This window comes from Letharia lupina, assembly GCF_014066315.1.
Source record: "Letharia lupina isolate WasteWater1 chromosome Unknown contig_11, whole genome shotgun sequence".
NCBI classification, from domain to species: Eukaryota; Fungi; Ascomycota; class Lecanoromycetes; order Lecanorales; family Parmeliaceae; genus Letharia; species Letharia lupina.
Window position 1 is genome coordinate 1,591,096 of NW_023502980.1, and position 19,877 is coordinate 1,610,972.

General features: G+C 50.3%; 9 protein-coding genes across 9 annotated transcripts; 4 read left to right on the plus strand and 5 right to left on the minus strand.

The window, feature by feature from the left end:
* Window positions 1–571: 571 nt before the first annotated feature.
* HO133_001015 (uncharacterized protein) lies at window positions 572–1,189 on the plus strand (the record flags this gene model as incomplete). The annotated part of the gene is made up of 2 exons (XM_037291948.1): window positions 572–703; window positions 809–1,189. The coding sequence occupies 2 exons, from the start codon at window positions 572–574 to the stop codon at window positions 1,187–1,189; spliced, it is 513 nt and encodes a 170-aa protein (XP_037152310.1).
* A 621-nt stretch (window positions 1,190–1,810) lies between these two features.
* On the minus strand, window positions 1,811–3,032 carry HO133_001016 (uncharacterized protein; the record flags this gene model as incomplete). The annotated part of the gene is made up of 3 exons (XM_037291949.1): window positions 1,811–2,783; window positions 2,838–2,968; window positions 3,021–3,032. The coding sequence occupies 3 exons, from the start codon at window positions 3,030–3,032 to the stop codon at window positions 1,811–1,813; spliced, it is 1,116 nt and encodes a 371-aa protein (XP_037152311.1).
* A 204-nt stretch (window positions 3,033–3,236) lies between these two features.
* HO133_001017 (uncharacterized protein) lies at window positions 3,237–3,649 on the plus strand (the record flags this gene model as incomplete). The annotated part of the gene is made up of 2 exons (XM_037291950.1): window positions 3,237–3,255; window positions 3,438–3,649. 2 exons carry the CDS (start codon window positions 3,237–3,239, stop codon window positions 3,647–3,649), a joined length of 231 nt encoding a protein of 76 aa, XP_037152312.1.
* Window positions 3,650–4,201: 552 nt separating this feature from the next.
* Window positions 4,202–4,830, minus strand: HO133_001018 (uncharacterized protein; the record flags this gene model as incomplete). The annotated part of the gene is made up of 2 exons (XM_037291951.1): window positions 4,202–4,704; window positions 4,755–4,830. The coding sequence occupies 2 exons, from the start codon at window positions 4,828–4,830 to the stop codon at window positions 4,202–4,204; spliced, it is 579 nt and encodes a 192-aa protein (XP_037152313.1).
* Window positions 4,831–6,530: 1,700 nt separating this feature from the next.
* On the plus strand, window positions 6,531–7,334 carry HO133_001019 (uncharacterized protein; the record flags this gene model as incomplete). The annotated part of the gene is made up of 4 exons (XM_037291952.1): window positions 6,531–6,580; window positions 6,636–6,686; window positions 6,746–7,146; window positions 7,216–7,334. 4 exons carry the CDS (start codon window positions 6,531–6,533, stop codon window positions 7,332–7,334), a joined length of 621 nt encoding a protein of 206 aa, XP_037152314.1.
* Window positions 7,335–7,937: 603 nt separating this feature from the next.
* Window positions 7,938–9,038, minus strand: HO133_001020 (uncharacterized protein; the record flags this gene model as incomplete). Its single annotated transcript, XM_037291953.1, has 1 exon — window positions 7,938–9,038. One exon carries the CDS (start codon window positions 9,036–9,038, stop codon window positions 7,938–7,940), a length of 1,101 nt encoding a protein of 366 aa, XP_037152315.1.
* A 197-nt stretch (window positions 9,039–9,235) lies between these two features.
* HO133_001021 (uncharacterized protein) lies at window positions 9,236–10,938 on the plus strand (the record flags this gene model as incomplete). The annotated part of the gene is made up of 2 exons (XM_037291954.1): window positions 9,236–9,577; window positions 9,637–10,938. The coding sequence occupies 2 exons, from the start codon at window positions 9,236–9,238 to the stop codon at window positions 10,936–10,938; spliced, it is 1,644 nt and encodes a 547-aa protein (XP_037152316.1).
* Window positions 10,939–13,467: 2,529 nt separating this feature from the next.
* Window positions 13,468–13,892, minus strand: HO133_001022 (uncharacterized protein; the record flags this gene model as incomplete). The annotated part of the gene is made up of 2 exons (XM_037291955.1): window positions 13,468–13,487; window positions 13,679–13,892. 2 exons carry the CDS (start codon window positions 13,890–13,892, stop codon window positions 13,468–13,470), a joined length of 234 nt encoding a protein of 77 aa, XP_037152317.1.
* An 836-nt stretch (window positions 13,893–14,728) lies between these two features.
* On the minus strand, window positions 14,729–17,136 carry HO133_001023 (uncharacterized protein; the record flags this gene model as incomplete). The annotated part of the gene is made up of 2 exons (XM_037291956.1): window positions 14,729–15,934; window positions 15,988–17,136. The coding sequence occupies 2 exons, from the start codon at window positions 17,134–17,136 to the stop codon at window positions 14,729–14,731; spliced, it is 2,355 nt and encodes a 784-aa protein (XP_037152318.1).
* Between the last annotated feature and the right edge of the window lie 2,741 nt (window positions 17,137–19,877).

Below are 19,877 nucleotides of genomic sequence, written 5' to 3' on the forward strand. Positions count from 1 at the left end.
CGTACTCTGAGCAAGAGCGTTTGCCGCTGAGTTGATCCCATACATCATAATCAGCCCTGCGTGCGGCAATCAATCAGCCTTCTCCTTGGACTCGGAGTGGAAGACTGTGCGGATGCGGGGTGTGGCAGCGACACCGGCTCGTGCCGGAAGAATTGCAGCATGGACTCTTGGATCCCGGCTAGAGGTGAGGTCGGCGACGTACCGGCGATGAAGAAAGGTGCCATTGGTTGCGCTGCAGACGTGGGTCAGCTCTCGAGAACGATGACGGAGTACTTTTGCTTCCGGAGGGCGGATGGGAGGATTTCGTACCAAAGAGGCCGTTGAATTTCTTGCCGAGCAGCGACATCTTTGCGGGATCTTTGTAGTAACGGAGGTGGGAGTTCGATCGATGGTGGACGTTGTAGTGGTAGAGTCGAGATGTGAAGTTTGCTGTTGAGGTTTGACCTCACAAAGATCCAACGCCGCTTTTAAGCGCGGTGCGCTCTTGTTCCGCGCCAACCTCCGTTGCTGTTCACTCCAAGTAAACAAGGCACCCAGCGGCGCTCGAGCGCTGCCAGAAGGTCTCTACAAGATGGCAAATCCGCTAACATCTTGCGTCTCGTCCCTGCGCTCGACCAATGCCCTTCTATCCTCCAGCATATCAATCCTCGACTCCGGGGTCAATGACTTCCCACGCCTAGCGAAGGTGCTGCAGACAACGCGCGTATGTTCGCACCTTTCTGTCTGTTCAATTGTTACCTCTTGATCCGCATCGATCTTCACGGTGGTCTTCCTAGATGGCACGACGTACTGTGCTAACATCACCCAGCACTTCGAACTCCTCCCCGAACCCACCCTCCAATCCGCCCAATCCTCCCTCCTCGCCTCCCTAACCCCCGAAGTCGCCTCGCTTCTTTCCAGAGTCGAATCCCATCTGGATAAGCTTGCCCGCCGCGAACAAGCTCTAATAGCACGCTGCGAACTACTGGAGGGTCGAATAGGCGAAGGACGCGCATCTATGGGAGGCGCGAGGGGGAGTGGCGCGGGAGAGAGAAGCAGTGTGGGTATCAATGGGGACGGGAGTAGAGAGGCGTTGAGATTGAAACAGTTGAGGGGGAAGAAGGAGAGGTTGGGGTATGCGGTTGAGAGATTGGTTTTGCAGGCTCAGCAGCGGGAGAGGCAGCTGAGGATGAGTGTTGCTGCTCAATGACCGAGAAGAATGACTACGAAGCCATGCGGATTCCTACGTCTGCCGAGCGGGATGAGATGCGTATACCCATTGTTGCTTTGAATTGGAACCCTCCGAAACTGCGACTTCTGCTGTCAATCGTGTGGATGTGCATCGTAGCCATGAAAGGATGGGTCATCAGGCTGCATTGGAACGTGCAAGCTAGGACTGGAGAGACAGCCCAGAGAGATGTACGCCGGTAACACGAAACCATGAAGCCTAAAAGCGTTGAACACTATAGGGTCTCGGTCAAAGGCAATGTTGCTTTCAATCTGCGTCTCTCGCGAATGTGCTCCTTGAGATGGAAGAGGCTCAGGGGCAATTTTTCGCTGGTAAGAGATGGGTAGGTATCCCACTGTGGTTCTGGATATGTATGACTCGTAGTCTACGATATCATAGTTGGTATTCTGAGCACTCGCTCTTGGGCTTTCTATGAAATAGTGATTGGATCATATCCCTGTGGTTTTGGAAAAGAATCTGTTCAGAGTTCCGTGGTTGTTTGTGTGCGAATGGGGTTAGTCATCTTGTTTGATGGTTTAGACTCACATCTCTTATTTACAGTGACGTTGTGCAGCGAGTATGCAGATCCACGCTGCCCAGAGTTCACCTCTTTCCCTTCCTCGACACAACACCTCTCAACCCCATCAACCCCAACCAAACTGCCTCTTCCGTTCGAATCGTCCTGCTACCTTGTCCTGGACACAGATTCACCCAGTGATCAAACAATGCTTCGGGACTTTTCACTCCCAAATTCTCCAACTCCTTGTCTGCCTTTACCGCAACTTCCAATCCACCAACGCCTCCGAAAACAATCAACATGTGCGCAAACTCTGGAATGGGTTGGCTCTTTGGCGTTTTTGTACTATCAAGACTAGATACAGGGACGCCTCGCTCTGACGTCCCAATTGTTAGATCGTAGCCGCCATCGAATGGGCACTCGGTGAGAACAGCAGATATACAGGACGCTGAGCGAACACTGTAGCCCCAGTAATAGCCAGCCTCTTCTCGCGGAGCAGAAGGAGCGACAGCTTCGGCCAGTAATTCATTACCTGGGATTTCTTCGGGCTTCTCTTCATCTTTGAATTTGACAGTCACGCGCGTTTCTGGTGCTATGACAGCTGAGATAAAGACTCGTGTACGAAGGCCAGTCTCGATGTAGGTATGACCAGGCGGCGTCCTCCATATTTTCCTTTCTTGCCTATTGGGTATTTCCCGTTTGGTAACGCCTTCACGGTATTGGCACCAATCGTGCATGCGGACGTGATGGGGCATGTCTAGACTTGGCAGGGATCCCGCCAGTCGAAAGTCTGGATGAAGAGGAAACAGGTCTTTTCGTAGATTTGGAGGTGTCTCAAGATATGACAAAATGTGCGCCAAGAAGAAGTTTGGATCTGTGTAGCCGCTATACGAGTTGTGCTCTTTTCCAATTTTTTGAGTACTTGAGAATGTAGTATGAGTCTCAGCATCCTGCGTTAGTTGACCATCGTCAAACACCACTACTTCATCGACGCAGAAGACGGCAAGGGCACGGGCAATTTGACCTGCTAAGAGCGTTTGGAGTTCGGGCGTTTGTGCACTGTAATGAACTCATGAGTGGCTGCGCAGGGTGGGTTGAAGAAGACTCAATGACTTTGCAATGATGCTCCCAGGCAGCGCAATGCTCAGTGTGTACTTTCGCCCTTCCTTGGCTTCGAAGACAGCGGTGGGCTTCGAGGTATCTACTTCATTCTCTGTGAGCTGGTCGGAACCACGCTTGCGCTTCTACCAAATCATTAGCTGGGCTCGGAGGTAATTGCATGGAAAGGACCTGCACCTTGGATTCCATGGGAAATGGGGGTATGATCCAAAGCTGTATGTTGGTAAATAGGTATTCGTATTTTCAAACTTTGAATTGCGCGAAAAATTTCACCAGTGCTACCCTGCGCCAACCTCAGGTGCTAGCGTGGCACATTGTTGACTTCAAACCAAGCATCACTTGATTGTACACGTCCAATCGAAATGTCTACGCCAGCGCGACCTTACCTCTCTAATGGCCAAGTGCTGCAAAGGTAAGCTCACCCAGACTCATAACCAGGAGTACTCGCTAAGCAATAACAGCCCCCCCTTGTCCGCTCGTATTCGCAACTTTGTTGATGATTCGTACGCCTTCTTAGGTCTTTACGTGACTACCTTATTCTCTGTGCGTTCATATATCCATGTGTATATTGGAATATATAAGTCTGATGGATAGCAAAGCTTGACGCCTATGCCGCTGCCGAGCAATCGCCCTTCAGTATTACAAATAGAAACCGGTCAGCTGCCGGTGTGAGAGCTGGACCAAGATCCGGCGGTAGTGGAGGTGGGGGAGGCGGAGGTGGAAATGGTGGTAGTGGGGGTGGGGGAGGCAGGAAAGTGGGAACCGTGGACGATATACGGGGCCCAGAGTGCAAGAGCTGTGGTTGAAATGTTGGAAATGCCTAACATTTCGGCTGTTTCAGGCGTTGGAAGAATGGCGTTATGTTTATGATATTTGCAACGGGAGTCTGATTGAAACTCGCATTGTTTGCGTAGACAAGCAGCCTGGTCGACTATAGCGACATTACAACAGCTGTTTCTTATGCTAGAAATTGCTCCTCCCCCCTCTTGAGCGACCTCCATACCTTGAGTTACTCTTGCTAATACCTAGATCAACCGCTGTTGTGCAAATGGTAGGCTACAATCTGCACCAAAAATCTACCGCAGAACGCAGAAATGCTGAACTTGTAGCAGATTTCACCATGCAGCTCCTGGCTGTTCTGAACGCCCTTATTCCATCCTTAAGTATGTCGAAGATGGCCAGCATTCGGTCCCGCCTTCGGATTTCAAGCCACTGATCTGTTGATCGCTTTTGTCATGATTCTAGTTCATCGCTGGATCCATCTTTTCATGTTCGAGCATAATCCTCTTCGGAAGTAGGATGGATGCACGATAACGCCGAGGTTTTGGCGTCTGAAACACAAGGGGAACCGTTCGCGATCACATGAGAGTTATGGCAACTTCAACGAAGCTAGCTTTCCTCACCCGTGACTCTGGTAACTCTTCCTCCTCCTCTTCTACTTCCACAGTCGCAGCCCCTTTGGGAATCGCTGACTCCACTATATCATCGACAACACCAACCGTGCCAGTCCTCAACCGCACTCTGCAATCATCTTGGCCCTGGAAGAATAACGCTAAGCCTAGCACATTCTGAATGGCCCTATTTGTAGCCTTCAAGACTACTTCCTCTGGTTCTTTGCCTGTTGAAGCATTGGTTCTTTCACCAAGCTTTCTGAGCTTTTGTTTGTCACTGCCTCTGCCTTCCACTAGGTCTACCTTGCCCATAGACCGTTTGTCAATCTCACCAAGCAGCTTGCGAACCCGTTTGACGGCTGATATGAACGGCATTTTGGTTGAGACGTAGATGACCTTCTTTTGGTCAGCACCGGTATAGGGAGAAGGTATCGGTGGACGGAAAATAGGCCGCTTTTCGATTCGCGCATCTAGATGTCTCTGAGTCTAGGATTCCAGTCCACAACATAGGTCGACCTACTCTTCGGTAAACGAGGCATTTTTTGGGCATTGCTTTTATCTTTGTCCCTAGGTTTGGTAGCTAGTTTTGGTGCCATGATAGCGTTCTATGATTGTAAAAAGCACCACAAGACATTGCGGAGCAAGATCCGATAGAACCCAGTGCTTCTTCGGGAGCGCTTGGCGCCTTTCTACCCGGCCGGCCGGCCGTCCGCTCCTTTACTTTATTCTGCTGCAAGCCTGCAAGGCCCAAGCTCCACATCACGCCCGCAGCATCCTTGGCTTGATGAGGCTACGGCACGTTCACTTACCTGGTCTGACACCTTACCTACGGGCATCAGCTATACAAGAGCACCTCGTTCGCCTTCATTTAGATCACAAAGCCTCTCAATCAACGGCTCCAGCTCCCGGTCCCGTCCTCCTTACCTTCCAGACCCCTCCAACATACACCTGCGGCCGGCGAGAAGTTGGCGCGCTTTCACACGAGCAAAAAGCCTACCTCAGGGCTCACAGGAAAGCTGAATTCCATGAAGCACTCCGTGGCGGGCAAACTACCTTCCATGGCCCAGGACAAGTGACGGCTTACCTCATTCTCTCGCTTCGAGAGCATAATCTAAACGCCAGAACTCATGTTCGGCTCCTCGAAGACTCAGTAATAGGTACGTGCGAACGGTATTGGCTTGAGGCCCGTACGACCGAAAACCCTGGGGTATGGATTGGACCTAGCTCGAATGAACGCAAGCTCGCGAGTGTAGGAGTACATCTGAGACGGCACATTGCAAGTCATGGGGTCGGGTTGAACGTCACTGTAAAGCTCTGGTGGTTTGATAGGATTGTGGCTTGCGGACTACCAGAGAAAAAGGCCACGTCAATTGAGAAGGAATATCAGAACATAGAGCCGGACAAGGGACCAAATGCGAGAGCACTTGGTCCCCCCAGGGTGCCTGGAAAATGTCGGCCCGTCCTCCAGTTCTACGACAATCCTAGAGTGATGCGGCAAGTGGCTGACGGTCTCGCGAATCAAGTGGCATCACGTTTGTCGGGCGTTGATGGCAGTGTAGAGAATGTTACTGAAAAGAGCATAAGGCCGGGAGAAGTCCACTACCCATAGCCGGAGGATTGAACGCATGGCTTAATTATGCTTGTGAATTTGACAAGCGAGAAGCCTTTCAGCCAATTCCCATCATGGTCCATTCATGAGTGCTATTAGCTTGAAGAGGCTCAGATCGGAGTAGATAGCTGGAGCTCGCAAGCTATTGATCGACCTCGTACTCATCTCATATGAACCAGGTCTCACCTTTCCACCGATGGACATCCTCACAGTGTCTAAGGATCAAGGAGACCTTAATCGAGCGATAGGAATAGCCATGTACACAAATATACACAGGCTGTATACACCGGCATTACTTGACTTCCTACTGTTGTGCTGTAGAAGCCGAGCTAGGCTGAATCATATGGTGAACGTACTAAAAGCGGCGCATCAATAGATATCCTCAAGCATTTGTGTAGATATTCTCAGTAGAAGACGGGAATCAATTGTTTGGACCTCGGGACCCAGATCCAAACCTTAAAAGAACCCGGGTCCAAGATTTCACGCTAGGCTGGTGAGGGATCGCAATGTCAATTCGTCACTCAGAACTGTGTTCAAGAGCCTACTTGAACCAGCGTCCGCATCACACTCTTTTGTTACATAGCTTTGGTATCACATCCCCTACATAAGTGAATGTCCGCGACCCATTCAAGATTGCAAAGAAAGATCCTAGCTACCTGAGTGCCGTCCCGCAATCCTTCACCCGCCATGCCTCTCTGCGGAGGAGGCAAGACGGTTCATCGCAAGCTTGTCCTATTGTACGGTCTTACCACCTTCCATTACTGCCAGTTGACTTACAGACAATCAAAATAGAGGTGACGGTGCTTGCGGCAAGACTTCACTGCTCAACGTATTTACCAGAGGGTACGTCTTATCTTCTAGGACCCAGCGGAGCTTATCTGATGCGCCTTGCGCCATCGCAGGTACTTTCCTACAGTATACGAGCCCACCGTCTTCGAAAACTACGTCCACGACATCTTCGTCGATAATGTCCACATCGAGCTCTCCCTCTGGGATACCGCGGGCCAAGAAGAATTCGACCGCCTGCGCTCCCTTTCTTATGACGACACCCACACTATCATGCTCTGCTTCAGCGTCGATTCCAAAGATTCGCTCGAGAACGTCGAATCGAAATGGGTGGGCGAGATTGCGGAGAACTGCCAGGGTGTGAAGCTCGTGCTTGTGGCGCTAAAGTGCGATTTGAGGGAGAGGGGCGGCGATGAGGAGGAGGAAACGGGAGCGAGGCCAGGAGGGGAGAAGGTCATGATTGACTATAAGCAGGGTTTAGAAGTTGCAAAGAGGATCCAGGCGCTGCGATATCTGGGTACGTCACGTTCCCGTAGTGTCTGCTTCGCAATGGGAGGGAACGAGCTAACACCTATTGCTGGCGCAGAGTGCTCAGCAAAACGAAACCGGGGCGTGAACGAAGCATTCACAGAAGCAGCGAGAGTCGCGCTCTCAGTCAAGGGCGCCGGCACGTCTAGTGGAGGGAGCAAGTGCTCAGTGATGTGAGCTGTACATGACGCGAGCCATTCCTTTCCCTGTGCATGCTGAGTATTCGCCTTTACGAGGACCCACTTCCACGCCTATCTATTTGGGCGTTACGGAAGTCCGTTCGCTGTATTCACGAGCCTGGAGATGCTGAAAGGGAGTCTCTGTTGGCTAGCAACGGCGTTTCAATCGTTCGTTCTACTTTGTAACATACTCGCCCTGGTCATCATAACAACCTTCCCTGCAGACTGTGCGCTGCATCCTCGGTCCGCTCTCTAGCTTTGTGACCGATGCTTGCTCGAGGTCAGAAGAGAGCGGAAAGACATCGGCGGGGTTCGAACACTTTAAGCCACGGATGTAAGAGGCGAAGACTTGGACCTCGTTCGCACTGTTAGCTGCCTTCTTCGCTCCGTGAGGTCAAACATCTTCGAATTAAAGGGCCAGGAAATGCAACAGGTGTCCTCTCCGTTAGTGCAGGACAGACCAGCCGAGATCGCTGAACGTCAAAGTACTAAGCTCATACATCTCATCTCTATAGTCTATATTGGATTAATTTTTCATCTCCAAAAGAAATTACTCAACGTGATGGAGTCAAGACCCAGCTGCAAGCACTCTCTCCCAACTTTAAAAGATCAAGTACAGCACATCTGCGAGGCTGTTCCCATTCAATCTCATGGGCGCCCGAGTCTGCACCTTCTCTTTCGCATTCCATGCAATGCCTAAGCCCGCGGTCCCAAGCATGAGCAGATCGTTGGACCCGTCTCCCACAGCCAGCGTTTCAGACAACGGGATCGCATGATCAGCTGCAAGAGATCTCAAGGTCTCTCTTTTCAGCTCGGGCGTAACGACTGGATAATTGGAATCCAGCAAACCTGAAAGATGCGGATACGGGAAGTCCGCTGTCGGGCCCTCTTCCAACAAATGGTTCGCAACGGCGACATCAAGCCCCAGCTCGCCTTTCAGCCACTCGGCCATTGGGATGAAACCTCCGCTCACAACACCGGTCAGCACTCCCTTCTTTTTCAGACCACTGACGAGCTCTCTTGCCCCTGTCGCAATCGTGACCGTCTTCTTCAGGTCCTCCCATACATTCGTACGCACACCCTTTAGCATGGCTACACGTTCTGAGAGGGAGGTTGCGAAGTCAATGTCCCCGTTCATGGCACGGGCTGTGATGGCCGAGACTGCATCGCTGATGCCAATTGATCGGGCAAGCTCGTCGATTACTTCTTCGTTGATGAGGGTGGAGTCCATGTCGAAAAGAGCGAGCAGCAAGGGCCGCTGCTGATGCCCAGAAGCATTTGGATGAACGTCAAAGATGATCTCGAGACCATGTCTCCTTTCAAAATCTTGGATTGGAGCATCATGCCGGATATTCGAAAAGTCCGGTAGGTCTTGGTAGAGTCCTGTGTAGGTGGATTGAGTAATATGGGAGGTTAGATGCTGGGTTGATTTATAGTCAAGTTGGGGCACAAGCTGGGCGAGCAGAGATGTAAAGGTACCAACATAGGAGGGCAAAGATGGTCTCGTAGCTTTGGTCTCATATTGGTCCCTATCTCCGCTACTAGCTGTAGCCTGTACATTCAGATTTGGGGGAGTGAGCCTCGACTTGGGAAAAAAGGTCGCGATGAGAGCAACTTTTCGTGTCTGTTCAAGCGACATGCCATTTTCTTCATGCTTTGGGTCCTCCCTAGCGACTTCGGTAAGAGGTGCTGGAGCGAGCATCGGTGATCGATGAAGTGAAAGTCGCTCGAGCCTCTCGTCGTCCGTGAGCAAGGATTTCGGGTGTGATCTTATCGATAAGGGCATGGAACCTTAGCTCGGAAATTATTCAAACTTCCTTGAGCTTCGACTTCGAGTTGATAGGCTCATGGGCTTCGAATTTCCTCCTCTGATCACGTTCACTCGTCCCTCTTTCTGCAATGCTCACAGAAAGCTTCATGGCATCGACGCTTAATCCTGAGAAGCCAAGCAACAGCGTTATTCCTGGCGTACACCTCTATGATTTCCAGCCTCTACCAGCTCTGAAGTCGACCTTCAAGAAAAGTTCAACCAACACCAATTCTCTAGCAGTCAGCCCATCTCATGTCTTTGCCGCACAAGAAGATAAAGCAGTTATTCATGTCTACAGCAGGGAGCGAAATAATCAAGAGGCAGTAGTACCCTTTCCAGAGAAGATTCAAAGCGTTGTTCTTGCTGCAGAATCAGAGGGAGCCGGAACGCTCATCCTGGGTACTGAGGGTGGAAGGGTGGTACTATGGGAGGTGTGTCTATCCTACCGAAATGATATCCTCCTCCTAGTAATGCTGATCATTTAAAGTAGCTGGGAACTGGCAGACAAGTATCTACACCACAACATCACCTCCAATCAACAACATGCCTTGCGGTCGATCCAACCTCCAATTTCTTTCTGTCGGGCTCTACAGATTCAACCATACATGTCTGGTCTATCCCAGGTCTGCTCTCATTCTCAGCCTCATCAGCTAATGACAACGGCCATGATCTGCCGTTCTCTCCTTTCAGATCACTTTCGAACCACCGCGCTGCAATAACTGCCATTTTATTCGGCCACAGCTCTAGTAACAAGAACATTGCCGTGTCAGCTTCGAAGGACAAAACATGCATAGTCTGGAACTATCTAAATGGAGATGCTCTGCATACCTTCCTGCTTCCCTCAAGTCCACTCTGTTTGGCTTTAGACCCTGCAGATCGTGCAGTTTACGCCGGTTACGAAGATGGCAGTGTACAGCTCATAGACTTCTACAGTCAGGGTGGACTAACACAGCCATTGCATAACCCTGCTCTGCAGTCTACACCAACCCAGCCCCGACCGTCGGGCAGGTGGTCAGCTCCGCACCATTCAGCATCCCCACTTCTCTGCCTTCAGGTCAGCTATGATGGCACAAGTCTACTTTCCGGTCATCAAGACGGCAAGATTCATAATTGGGACGTAGCCGCAGGCAAGTACGACAAAAGAGTGGCTGACTTCGCTGCCCCCGTTACGAATATAATTATGCTAAAACCGATTGGCTTTCCCGACGTAACCGAGCCAGCTGTGAAACTTCATAATGTTGTCAAGCCGCGATATGAAAGTTTTGTCAATGGCGATCACGGCGTTTCTGACGCTATTATACCCACCAAGTACACCTTTATAGCTCAATTCACATCGACTCTTCCTCTCCCATTCTCCGCCGAAACCACATCTTTTCATCAAGAATTGCATCATTCATCTTTCCCAACTGCTCTTCTCGAAGAATCTCTCGCTGAATTGTCTTCTCCCCAAAAGTCTTTCGGCGCTGCTACTGATTCATCGGAGCTTACCAACCTCCGTGTCCAAAATTCTGCACTCGCCTCTCGGCTTGAGGTCGCTGAGGAGCGTTATCGTAGCGCGGCAGCAGTCGTGCTTGAGCAAGAGAAAGAGGATTGGCGGCGACAGAAGGATGAGGAAATCAAGGCGGCGAGAAAGAAACGGAGAAGGCTGAGAAGCATGAGGGATGCGGAAGTAGCGAGGAGAAAGGAAATGGGAGAGGCCGTCGAGGATGAAGACGAAGATATTAGTGAACGCGGGAAGGACGAAGACGATCACTTGAGTAGTAGCACCGATGAGATGACAGAAAGCGATTAGAATCTGAAACAGAGCAGGAGGAAAGGAAACCATACTAACCGGTCAGGCAACCGATAAAGTCGCGGTTAGAGGTAAATTTTGTTGCTGGTTGGCCAAGCCAGAATTTCTGACCAGCCCTCAGTCAGCTACAAAAGGGGCAGTCTCAAAGCGCGATTAAAGGTGTCAAGCTGGTAGTGTTTGTTAGGATACGGGTTTGTAGCCCAAGCAAATTCGTACGCTGATATGCTTCTGCTCTAAGTACTCCGTACAGCTACCGGATCCAAGCCCAGCAACCCGGCCATTTTTGTTAGAAAGCGAGGCCAGAACAGCAGTTGTTACGGCTTCTGACCGCTGCAATGAGGAGCAAAAGCACGGGAAGAGCGTGAGACAACGATGATTTCAGTCCAATGGTCTTTCCTCGGTGCCACATTTCATTGTTTTCTATGCTCTATACAATCCCAAACTTTCCTCGCAGCTCGAGCCGCAATTGTCTTCTCTACACTATCCCACACCGCATATCCTCGTCACTTAAAGTGAGATTGGAGGTCGCCACTCTCGTTTCAGTTCCTCACATCTAGCCTCGACTAGCTTTCAGCCTGGCTTGATGCTACTGCAAAGAATGACTTGGAGGACTGTGACAGCCAGACGGATGTTGTTCATTGCTCAAACGCACTGTCTAGCGCTCCAGGCCTGTTGGAATGAGATGTGTCGGAGTGACCGTTGTAGTCTGGAGAGAGCGGAACAGCGGGCTCGATGCACCGTGTCTGGTGTTTTGCCAGGCTTACTACCGGCTCGGGACATGAAAGCAGTGAGGATACACCATTGTCGTGCAGCGCGGACGTTTGGTGTGCGATATAGACCAAAATATGCCCTATCCATGGTGAGGAACTTGGATCACTGCCGCGAGTGCGACCTCGCCTCTGATGTCGGAAGCTTCAGACCATGTCATCATCTCCTTCAACACAGCTTTGGGTGCCATAAAGGTGGCTTGAATAGGTGCGGGAATGTATCTCGTGTCCTGAGACAAAAGCCCTTTGAGGACAAAGCCAGCAATGGAAATGCCTGCTCCGAGGACGAGGAGATCAGAAGCTAGGGTCATGATAGATATCGGAGAAGACATTATAGTGGTTTATGATGCGGTTTGGTATGTTCTAGCTTGTTCGAATGATTTGGCTGAAGGAAGTGTGGAACTTGGTTCAAGTAGTTTTTGCTTTGTTATTCTTCTTCTTCTTGCTGAATTGAGATGTTTAGAGGTAGTGAAGATTGTATAAGAGAGGAAACAAGCGTGCCGAGGTGTTTCTTTCGGATACAGGAAGCGTTTAAAGTGTCTTGCATGACAACCTGGGAAAGAGGTTGCGCTTTGTCCATCCCCACCTCCTGGTGGCCCAATCGAACGCAAGGCTCCAGGCGCAACAGTCGAGCTCAGACGTCAGGCGTGCATACTCCGCATTGATCTGCATGAATGTGACTAGATTGAGTGCAGTCTCATGTGGATCGTGCCTCGGCTGTGACGAGGACTGTGAAAAGGACGCGTAGCGACGGGAAAAAATGGACAGAGAGGTTCCGCGACCATGGCGCATAGATGAGGGAGAAAGCTCTCTGCATTCTGCCTTCTAATTCACGAACCTTCGTTGACTTCGGAACAAATATCAGCGTGTCGCTTCAACCAAGCTTTCACAAAAGGGCACTAGGTATGATAGATCTTTTGTGGACTTCTGGTTTACGAGTATGCTTATGTCTTAAGTCACTCTCTCTGCTCGTCCAGCTACCTACCTAGGTAGGTAGGCTGCCATTAAGTAAAGTTTATGTCAGGCACATATCCTCGAACTGTTCACTGGCTTGCAGAAGGGTTCGACGGTGGGATATGATTGGGTTCGGAGCCATGATGAAGGCTTTGACCACAGCAATTGACGCAGGTCACAAGGAAAACCCTGTGCTCGGCTGTTTCAGGAATGTGCAGTCGGTCGTGTGTGAGGTGCTGTCAAGACTTCCTGCACGTCATGGATTACCAACATGCGGAGCAACGGACACCCCACGTGACCTTGGAATATGGCTTATTGGCCTCTGGTATTTGCTAGCGTGCATGATTGGGGCCAGAGCCTTCTCCCTCCTGACCAAAGGGCAGGTATTTTAAGCTTCGTGGGACCCTGTGGCAAATACATTGCCCGATAATTTTGAGCAGAGCCTGGCAGCAAGCGGGAGTTTTTGGTTCAATCGAACACATTTCCTAAGAATGTGTCATACTTCAGACTCACGTCGAGAAATTTAATCAATTACTACGGACAAAACTCTTCAAGTCGGCCATTAACATGACTCAAGCAGCCACAATGTTTGGCCCACCTCTCATTTCAAAAAGTTCAAACCATGGCATTCATGTATGCGTAGAAATCCGTTCGTTTTGCTTACTCGAGTTCTTCGACACCAGGGACGCGATGCATAGTGAGATATGTGATTCCTGAGCCCCACAGAGGTGCTCAAACCCTGTCTAATGACAGCTTTAGACAGAGCATTGAGAACACAGAACACAAATATGAAGCCATGACAGCATTACTACTCTCCATCCCCTTTATCTGTTCACAAGATTTCCTTGATCTGACATTCCTACATTCCAGTCAGCTTCCCCTTGTTCCTCAAGCATCCAAATGTAACAACTGCAACGTACCAAGCAACCCCATGGACATATCCATCCCGTCACTGGAAAACACGAACACCTTTCAGCACTCAAACTCCTTCACGACATCTCTCAGGGCTGACCAGTAACCGGACAAGAACGCCGGCGTTGTCGCCTTGTCGTCCAATTGAGCAATCTCGTCCTTTGCGGATTGAAAGCGTGCGTTGATGATAGGGCACGTTTGGTTCGTGCAGCCGCGGTCGACTGCGTTGCCGTTGGCCATGTCGGGTGCGAGTTCGGTGAGGGCGAGGCGAGGGGCGAAGAGGAAGAGGACGGCGAAGACGGCCTGGAGGGGGAGTTGCATGGTTGGTTGCTTTGTTTGATGGAAAGGGCGGAAGGAAAAGAAGCCGAGTGGGTCTGATGGGTCGGAGGGAAAGGGTCTTGAATGATAGGAGCAGGGGTGGTGAGTATTTGTAGGATCCTGGAGCTAGAGAGAGTTTGGTACTTTTGCCCACTGTATGTGTTCGTTTGGACATGGCTTTTCTTGACTGGCGGTCAGGGGCTGCTTAATGCGCGTTTCGGAGGGATATTCGGTATTCGCTTCATTCGATCCGCCGGATACCGTTGGCACAACCTTTGTATTTCAGCCGTGCCATGATTATTAATGCTGTTTTCCACCATGGCGAACGGGCTTCTAGATTGTCGAGTCGTGAACAAGACTTGCAGTGTAGGTTGATTGAAGGGTTTGCCGAGCACCGACGACGTCTGAGTCTTTATTTGACAGAGGGGCGCCACAGATCGAAGTGCCCTATTGATTTGGGGAAAGCTTCACAAGAGCAAGAACCTTCTCACAGGTGTCAAGCCGTGGTAAAGTTCCAGCCACCGAAAAACAAAAAGAAGCCATAAGGCGAGAAGCCCCCTCACACTTGGACACGGAGGGAACGATGAAGAGGATAAAAAGGGTGATGAGGCATATGTGTATTGGCAAACCTCGCGGGTGTATGTTCAGGGTCAAACACGTCGCAATGCAGGCTGCCGTAAGAGATGCCCTCCTTATCAAGCCACTCTGCTAATAATGCATGATCGTGAAGACGATTCCGAACAATCCGTATTCTTACCGAACCCTTCCTTCCAAGAAGTAAAATCAGACGCCAAGGGTATTGCTCAGTGTCGTATCATACGTATCATCGAATTCGGCGCTCATCTTTCTCCACCCGGCTGCCAGCCATTTAACCAAGTCATGATCCCAACTCCGATAAGTACGACCCCGACCATAGACACATAAGGTGCACTCTGTACCATGCGCCCACCCTCTCCTGTACTGCCCCATTGCCGTTGCTGCTGGAGTACGTTTGATACCGTTTTCTCCAGCTCTCGGTGCATGTCCTCTATTGCAGCGGTGCCATTTGGTAGCTGGTGATGCAGATGCGAGGACGACGAGCTGCGGTCCATTCCTTTGGAACGTGTAGGACCCTTTGAGTCCGCACCTCCATCAACGTCGCCATTGCCGAGAAGTGTAGAGTCTTCGTCATTTGTTGTTGGCATCACGCTCTTGGAGTCGCGTCCTGCTCGAATGCTTTCCACCATCTCCGCTAAGCCCCTTTGTCCCTCTTCAGCGTCTTCTGCCCTTTGCTTGTATGATTCCATCAGCAACTTCAAGTCATCCATCTCTTTAACCATGAGGTCTATTCTCGCCTGTAGCCGCGAGGTTGAGGTATCGATATCTACTGTGCCCTGATGCATCTCTTCAGCGCTCTTCAAAGTCGCTGTGGATATTGATCTTGGAAGCAACTTCGACTCCTCGTCATCCTCCGCATGACCATTTGGTAGCTCGTGCTCGATGAGCTCCAGAGTATCCAAGGGTGGCTCGAAGGCCTCCTCAACAGTACCGTTGGTCTCGTGATCATCTTGGCTACCCGATAAGGTGCGCGCACGCCGTTCCGCAAGCTCACGTGCCTTGCGCTCTCGTGCCAATGCAACTTCGAGATGCTTTACGCGGCTGCCTTGCGAATCTATTTCTTGTTTCGCTGACTTTAATGCTTCAAGCAGGGAGACAATCTGGCCGCTCGGAATCTCTTTTGTAGGTGAGTTCAATCCTGATTTTGGTCTTTCTGTATCTACTCTCTTCAGGGATGGCTGAGACAACGAGTCTGGTATGGTGAAGCGAGCGGAATCTGGTTTTTCAGGAAGAGGATGTTGTGGCGGTGGGGCTGGAGGCTGCGAAAATGGAGACATAATGTCGACCTGGGAAGGTGGATGAACACCGTTCGTTTTATTCTCCTCTGTAATATGTTTCGGTGGGGAATTAGGGGGCTCTTGGCCAGGTTGTAGCGTTAGTAGAGTGTTGAAAAAGTCCCCAGTACGGTGGAGATCCTGGGATTGCTGCTTTGCTTGCTTGAGCTCCCCCTGGCATATATCAGCAACTGTGTACACATATTTAAGTCTAGCTTTCGACTTACCCCCAGCTTCTTCACGACCTGCTCAATGGTGATAGGACCCATCCAAAGATTCATTTGCCTCTGCGGTCCCAACATATTTGAATTGCCCCCGGCCATACTCGACGGACCAGTCATACGGCCGTTGCTGCTCACGGAGCCTTGACTACCACCTCGGCCTCGTATTTGTGACATTTGCTGACTCATGGGCTCCCCCATCATCGCGTTGCCGCCACTCGAAGTATTGGCACTGAAGTCAATTTCCAGTAGGCTTGGAGGGTTGGGATAAATACCCGCAAGTTCAACTTTGGCGGAGACTTTGTGGTGTACAATACTTTTCTGATCCTCACTCACAATGTCAATACCCAGCTCCAACGTGTCTTGTTCCCGAAGTTCGTGCGGCTCAGAATCTCTGTTTTCCGCCGATAACCTAACTCCGTTGACGAAGGTTCCATTCGATGATTTCACGTCTTTGATCCATATCTTGCCAGTCTCCTTGTCCGCCCACACCTCAGCGTGTTGCCTCGAAAGTACCTTGGAGTCGAAATAGCCGTTGACGGGCGTTGGTACAGTCTTCGCATTCGTTTGACGACCAATCCGCAAGAATTCTGGAGAAAATGGTACTGTAATTTGTTTTCTTTCGAAGGTACCGGTCATTGGCAGCAGTGCCAGAATGGCCGGTGACGGTCCTGAACCTGTAGTCTGCTGTTCTCCTCTTCCTCCATTTTGCTGTGCTTGAGATTGAAGTCTGTTTTGTGAGGGTAATACTGGGGAAGGCTGGTGCATTGCGGTGTTCATGGTGGACGCGGCTGACTGACCTGACGACGGGGTCGGGAGTGCCTGTGATCTCGCTGTAGATAGACCTGATACAGGCTCGGCTTTGGAAGACGGCCAAAGACCTCTGGCACCACTGGCCGCCTTTTTCTTTGGTCCCCACCCTCCTTGTTCCCCATTCGCAGTTGGGGTATCGCCGTTCGTTTGTGGGGCAGGAGCAGGTGAAGTGAAGGTAGATGACGAAGCTGAAGAAGTAGTCGAAGAAGCCGAGTTCGTGCGCTGTGCACCCTTGCGAGGCATGAACATTCTGGTAACCTCCTCGGCGCTCATAGGTCCCTCTACACCACTACCAGCATTCCATTGTGGCTGAAAGCTAGGCGGAGACGCTACAGCAGTCATCGATGTAGTGATAATTCCGTTGCAAATTTGCCCCTGTACCATCCAACTTCCCTAAAGCTCCAATTCCACTTCCAAGCGGTCCTTGGTTTCAGGTCCCACGTTGTTGAAACAAGCGCGCCACTGCAGGCCCCGAGCGTGGAGGGAGGTGACTTCGGGTGATGAAATGACCCCTCATGTGATTTGGACTTGTAAGGAGGCGTGAGAGTTTGGTGGATGTGCAGCTCCTGGCGTGACACAACTGGTGAAATGACGATGGATGCCGGACGACCGCAGAGACCCTTATAGCAAGAGCTAGGTCACCAATGAAAAAAAGATCAGACCAGCTGCGTGTCTGCTTGAAATTCAGAGGAGAATTGAAAAGGGTTAGCAGCAAGTGTGATGATAGTATTGAGGCCCGCCAACGTTGATGTACTGGTTGTTTGATTTTAAACCTGAGGGGTAGGGTTAAAGGGATAAGTCATCGTTGGTTTTTTGGCAGGCGTAAACGCGAGCTGATAGGGCTGAGACAGACGCCGGCAAAAACAATGACGAAGCGTTATTCATAGAAAAAAGGACATGAGTTCACAAAGGCTTTGTACATTTCTACATCATCCCGGTCTGATCCATCCGAGTGTTGTATTTTCGTCTGTGGGGATATTGCATGTAACTGCTACGTTGACAGCCATACGTGACTACATTTTCCTGCGCCACGGGTGGTCCGAGCTTGCAACGGAAGACTCGAAAGTCAAAAGACTCAAAGCTTTCCAAAACATTCTGAGAGCATTGATACACGACTCAAATTTTGCAGGCACATCCGCAAGCTATCCCTACCTTTCCCCTACATCCTATAACCATCTATATATTCAACATGCCGCCAATGCCATCGAGCGCCACAGGCGGAGGACGCATGCAAGGTCCCTCCACGTTTGATAAATGTGTGCTCTCTCTACCCTCACCCACGTGCCATTGCTAACAATAGTCAGGGAAAATGGGCGCAATGCTTGGAGGCTGTATGGACATTCAATGATGCCTGCGTTGGGTCAAGTCTTCCACTAACCAGTTATCTTACTCTACAGCCGTAGGTCTGATCATGGGCTTCATCTTTGGTACATCTTTCAACAAAACTCCCTTGCAGGACAAGTGAAAGAGTGCTAAGATAATGTGAAGGTGGCTTCAACATTATGAGGTACGGGGCTGGTCCCAGTGGCCCTATGAGGACCTTAGGTCAATACATGCTGGGTTCGGGGGTTACATTCGGGTACGTTGGCTATGGGCTTTCCACCTCGCGCCGCCTGGCACATTTACCTGAGTCCAGCTTGATGCTGACCGCCATTCTACTCGACAGTTTCTTCATGTCAATAGGCTCTGTAATCCGCACGGAAGGCAATTCACCCTTGGCCACCGAGGTATTTGCACGAGCGAGACGCCAACCTATGTTACTGCCTAGAAAACATGCGAGGAGACTAGAGCAAAGAGATGGAGGAGAGCAATGAGCTGTTAAATCGTGTACAAAAGATATAAATTCGAACTGTGGCTGTGATCTTGCTACCCACCTATCTCAGTCGATTACTTACCCACCCCAACAACGTTGATTATGGATCACGCACCCGCTACTTTTGCCCTGATGGCTATCTCAAAGCACTAATGGTCGTCTCGCTGCTCATTCAATCGTGGTGACTTCAACGGCACTATTGTTCTTCTTGACCCGGTACGGCCTACTCATAATTTGCTATCTAGGGAGCTGTTGAACAGGAAAGAAGGAAACGAAGGAAAAGACATGGATCGGGAAAGTTGAGAAAGAGATTGGGATAAAGATAATAGGAAAGGGGAAGGCAGTAAGGATACGAAAACGATGTGGAACACGTCTATAGGAGGCTACCCCTAGGTTTGAAGCGGTATAGCAGTGAAAATTTTCCCAGAAAAATCATAGGGATTGGCACTAAAAAGTTGCTATGTGTCGGAAAGCGAGAGTATGTATATGATTTACTGGAAGACTGAAAATGCTTGTCTCACCACCCTCTAGACTCGAGACATTTGGACAGTCTATAAAGACAGAACCACTGAGTCTGACGACAAGTGTAGGTAGTGTCTCATCTCAAACGTAGGTGATTGGACAGGCGCAGGGGAAATGAGTTGTCCAATGCCGATACTTGGTTAGCTACTACATTGTCAGCAAATATGTCACACTGGGCTTTGGTCTCCTCCAGTGCTGCAAGCGTAAAAGCCAAGAGATATTGGCGGAAGAAGTGTAAGAATAGTTTAGGCGGATTGTATGATACCATGAAAATGTCCTGTACTCCACGCCGAAATTCAGAAGTAGTGTTTTTTGGGGGCCGCCTGCGCCTGCCGCTGAAGCCGCGATCACAGGGTTGGAAAGCATCCTTTTTACACTTTTCGCAAGCATGTGCAAGCCACAGGGTGCTTGATGCCATCACATGAGCTGTGGCAACAGCAGCTGCAACCATTGTTACACGTCTACTCGTACACCATCCAGCCTTCACAAGGCCTAGGCGAAGTGTATCACAGTATGCGCGATGACAACAAGATATACACAGGACGAGTGGCTTGCTATATTTGACCAAGCGGGGCAGAACCTATCAAGTACCCCAACAGAATACAAAGCACCAAGTGTCGGGACTGCGGCGTTTGCTAAGACCTTTGATCATACGCTCTTAAAGCTCGAAGCGACAGGCACGCAGGTGGATACTCTCTGCGAGGAAGCTAGGAGACACAATTTCAAAGTGTGCCATTTCTTTCGATGC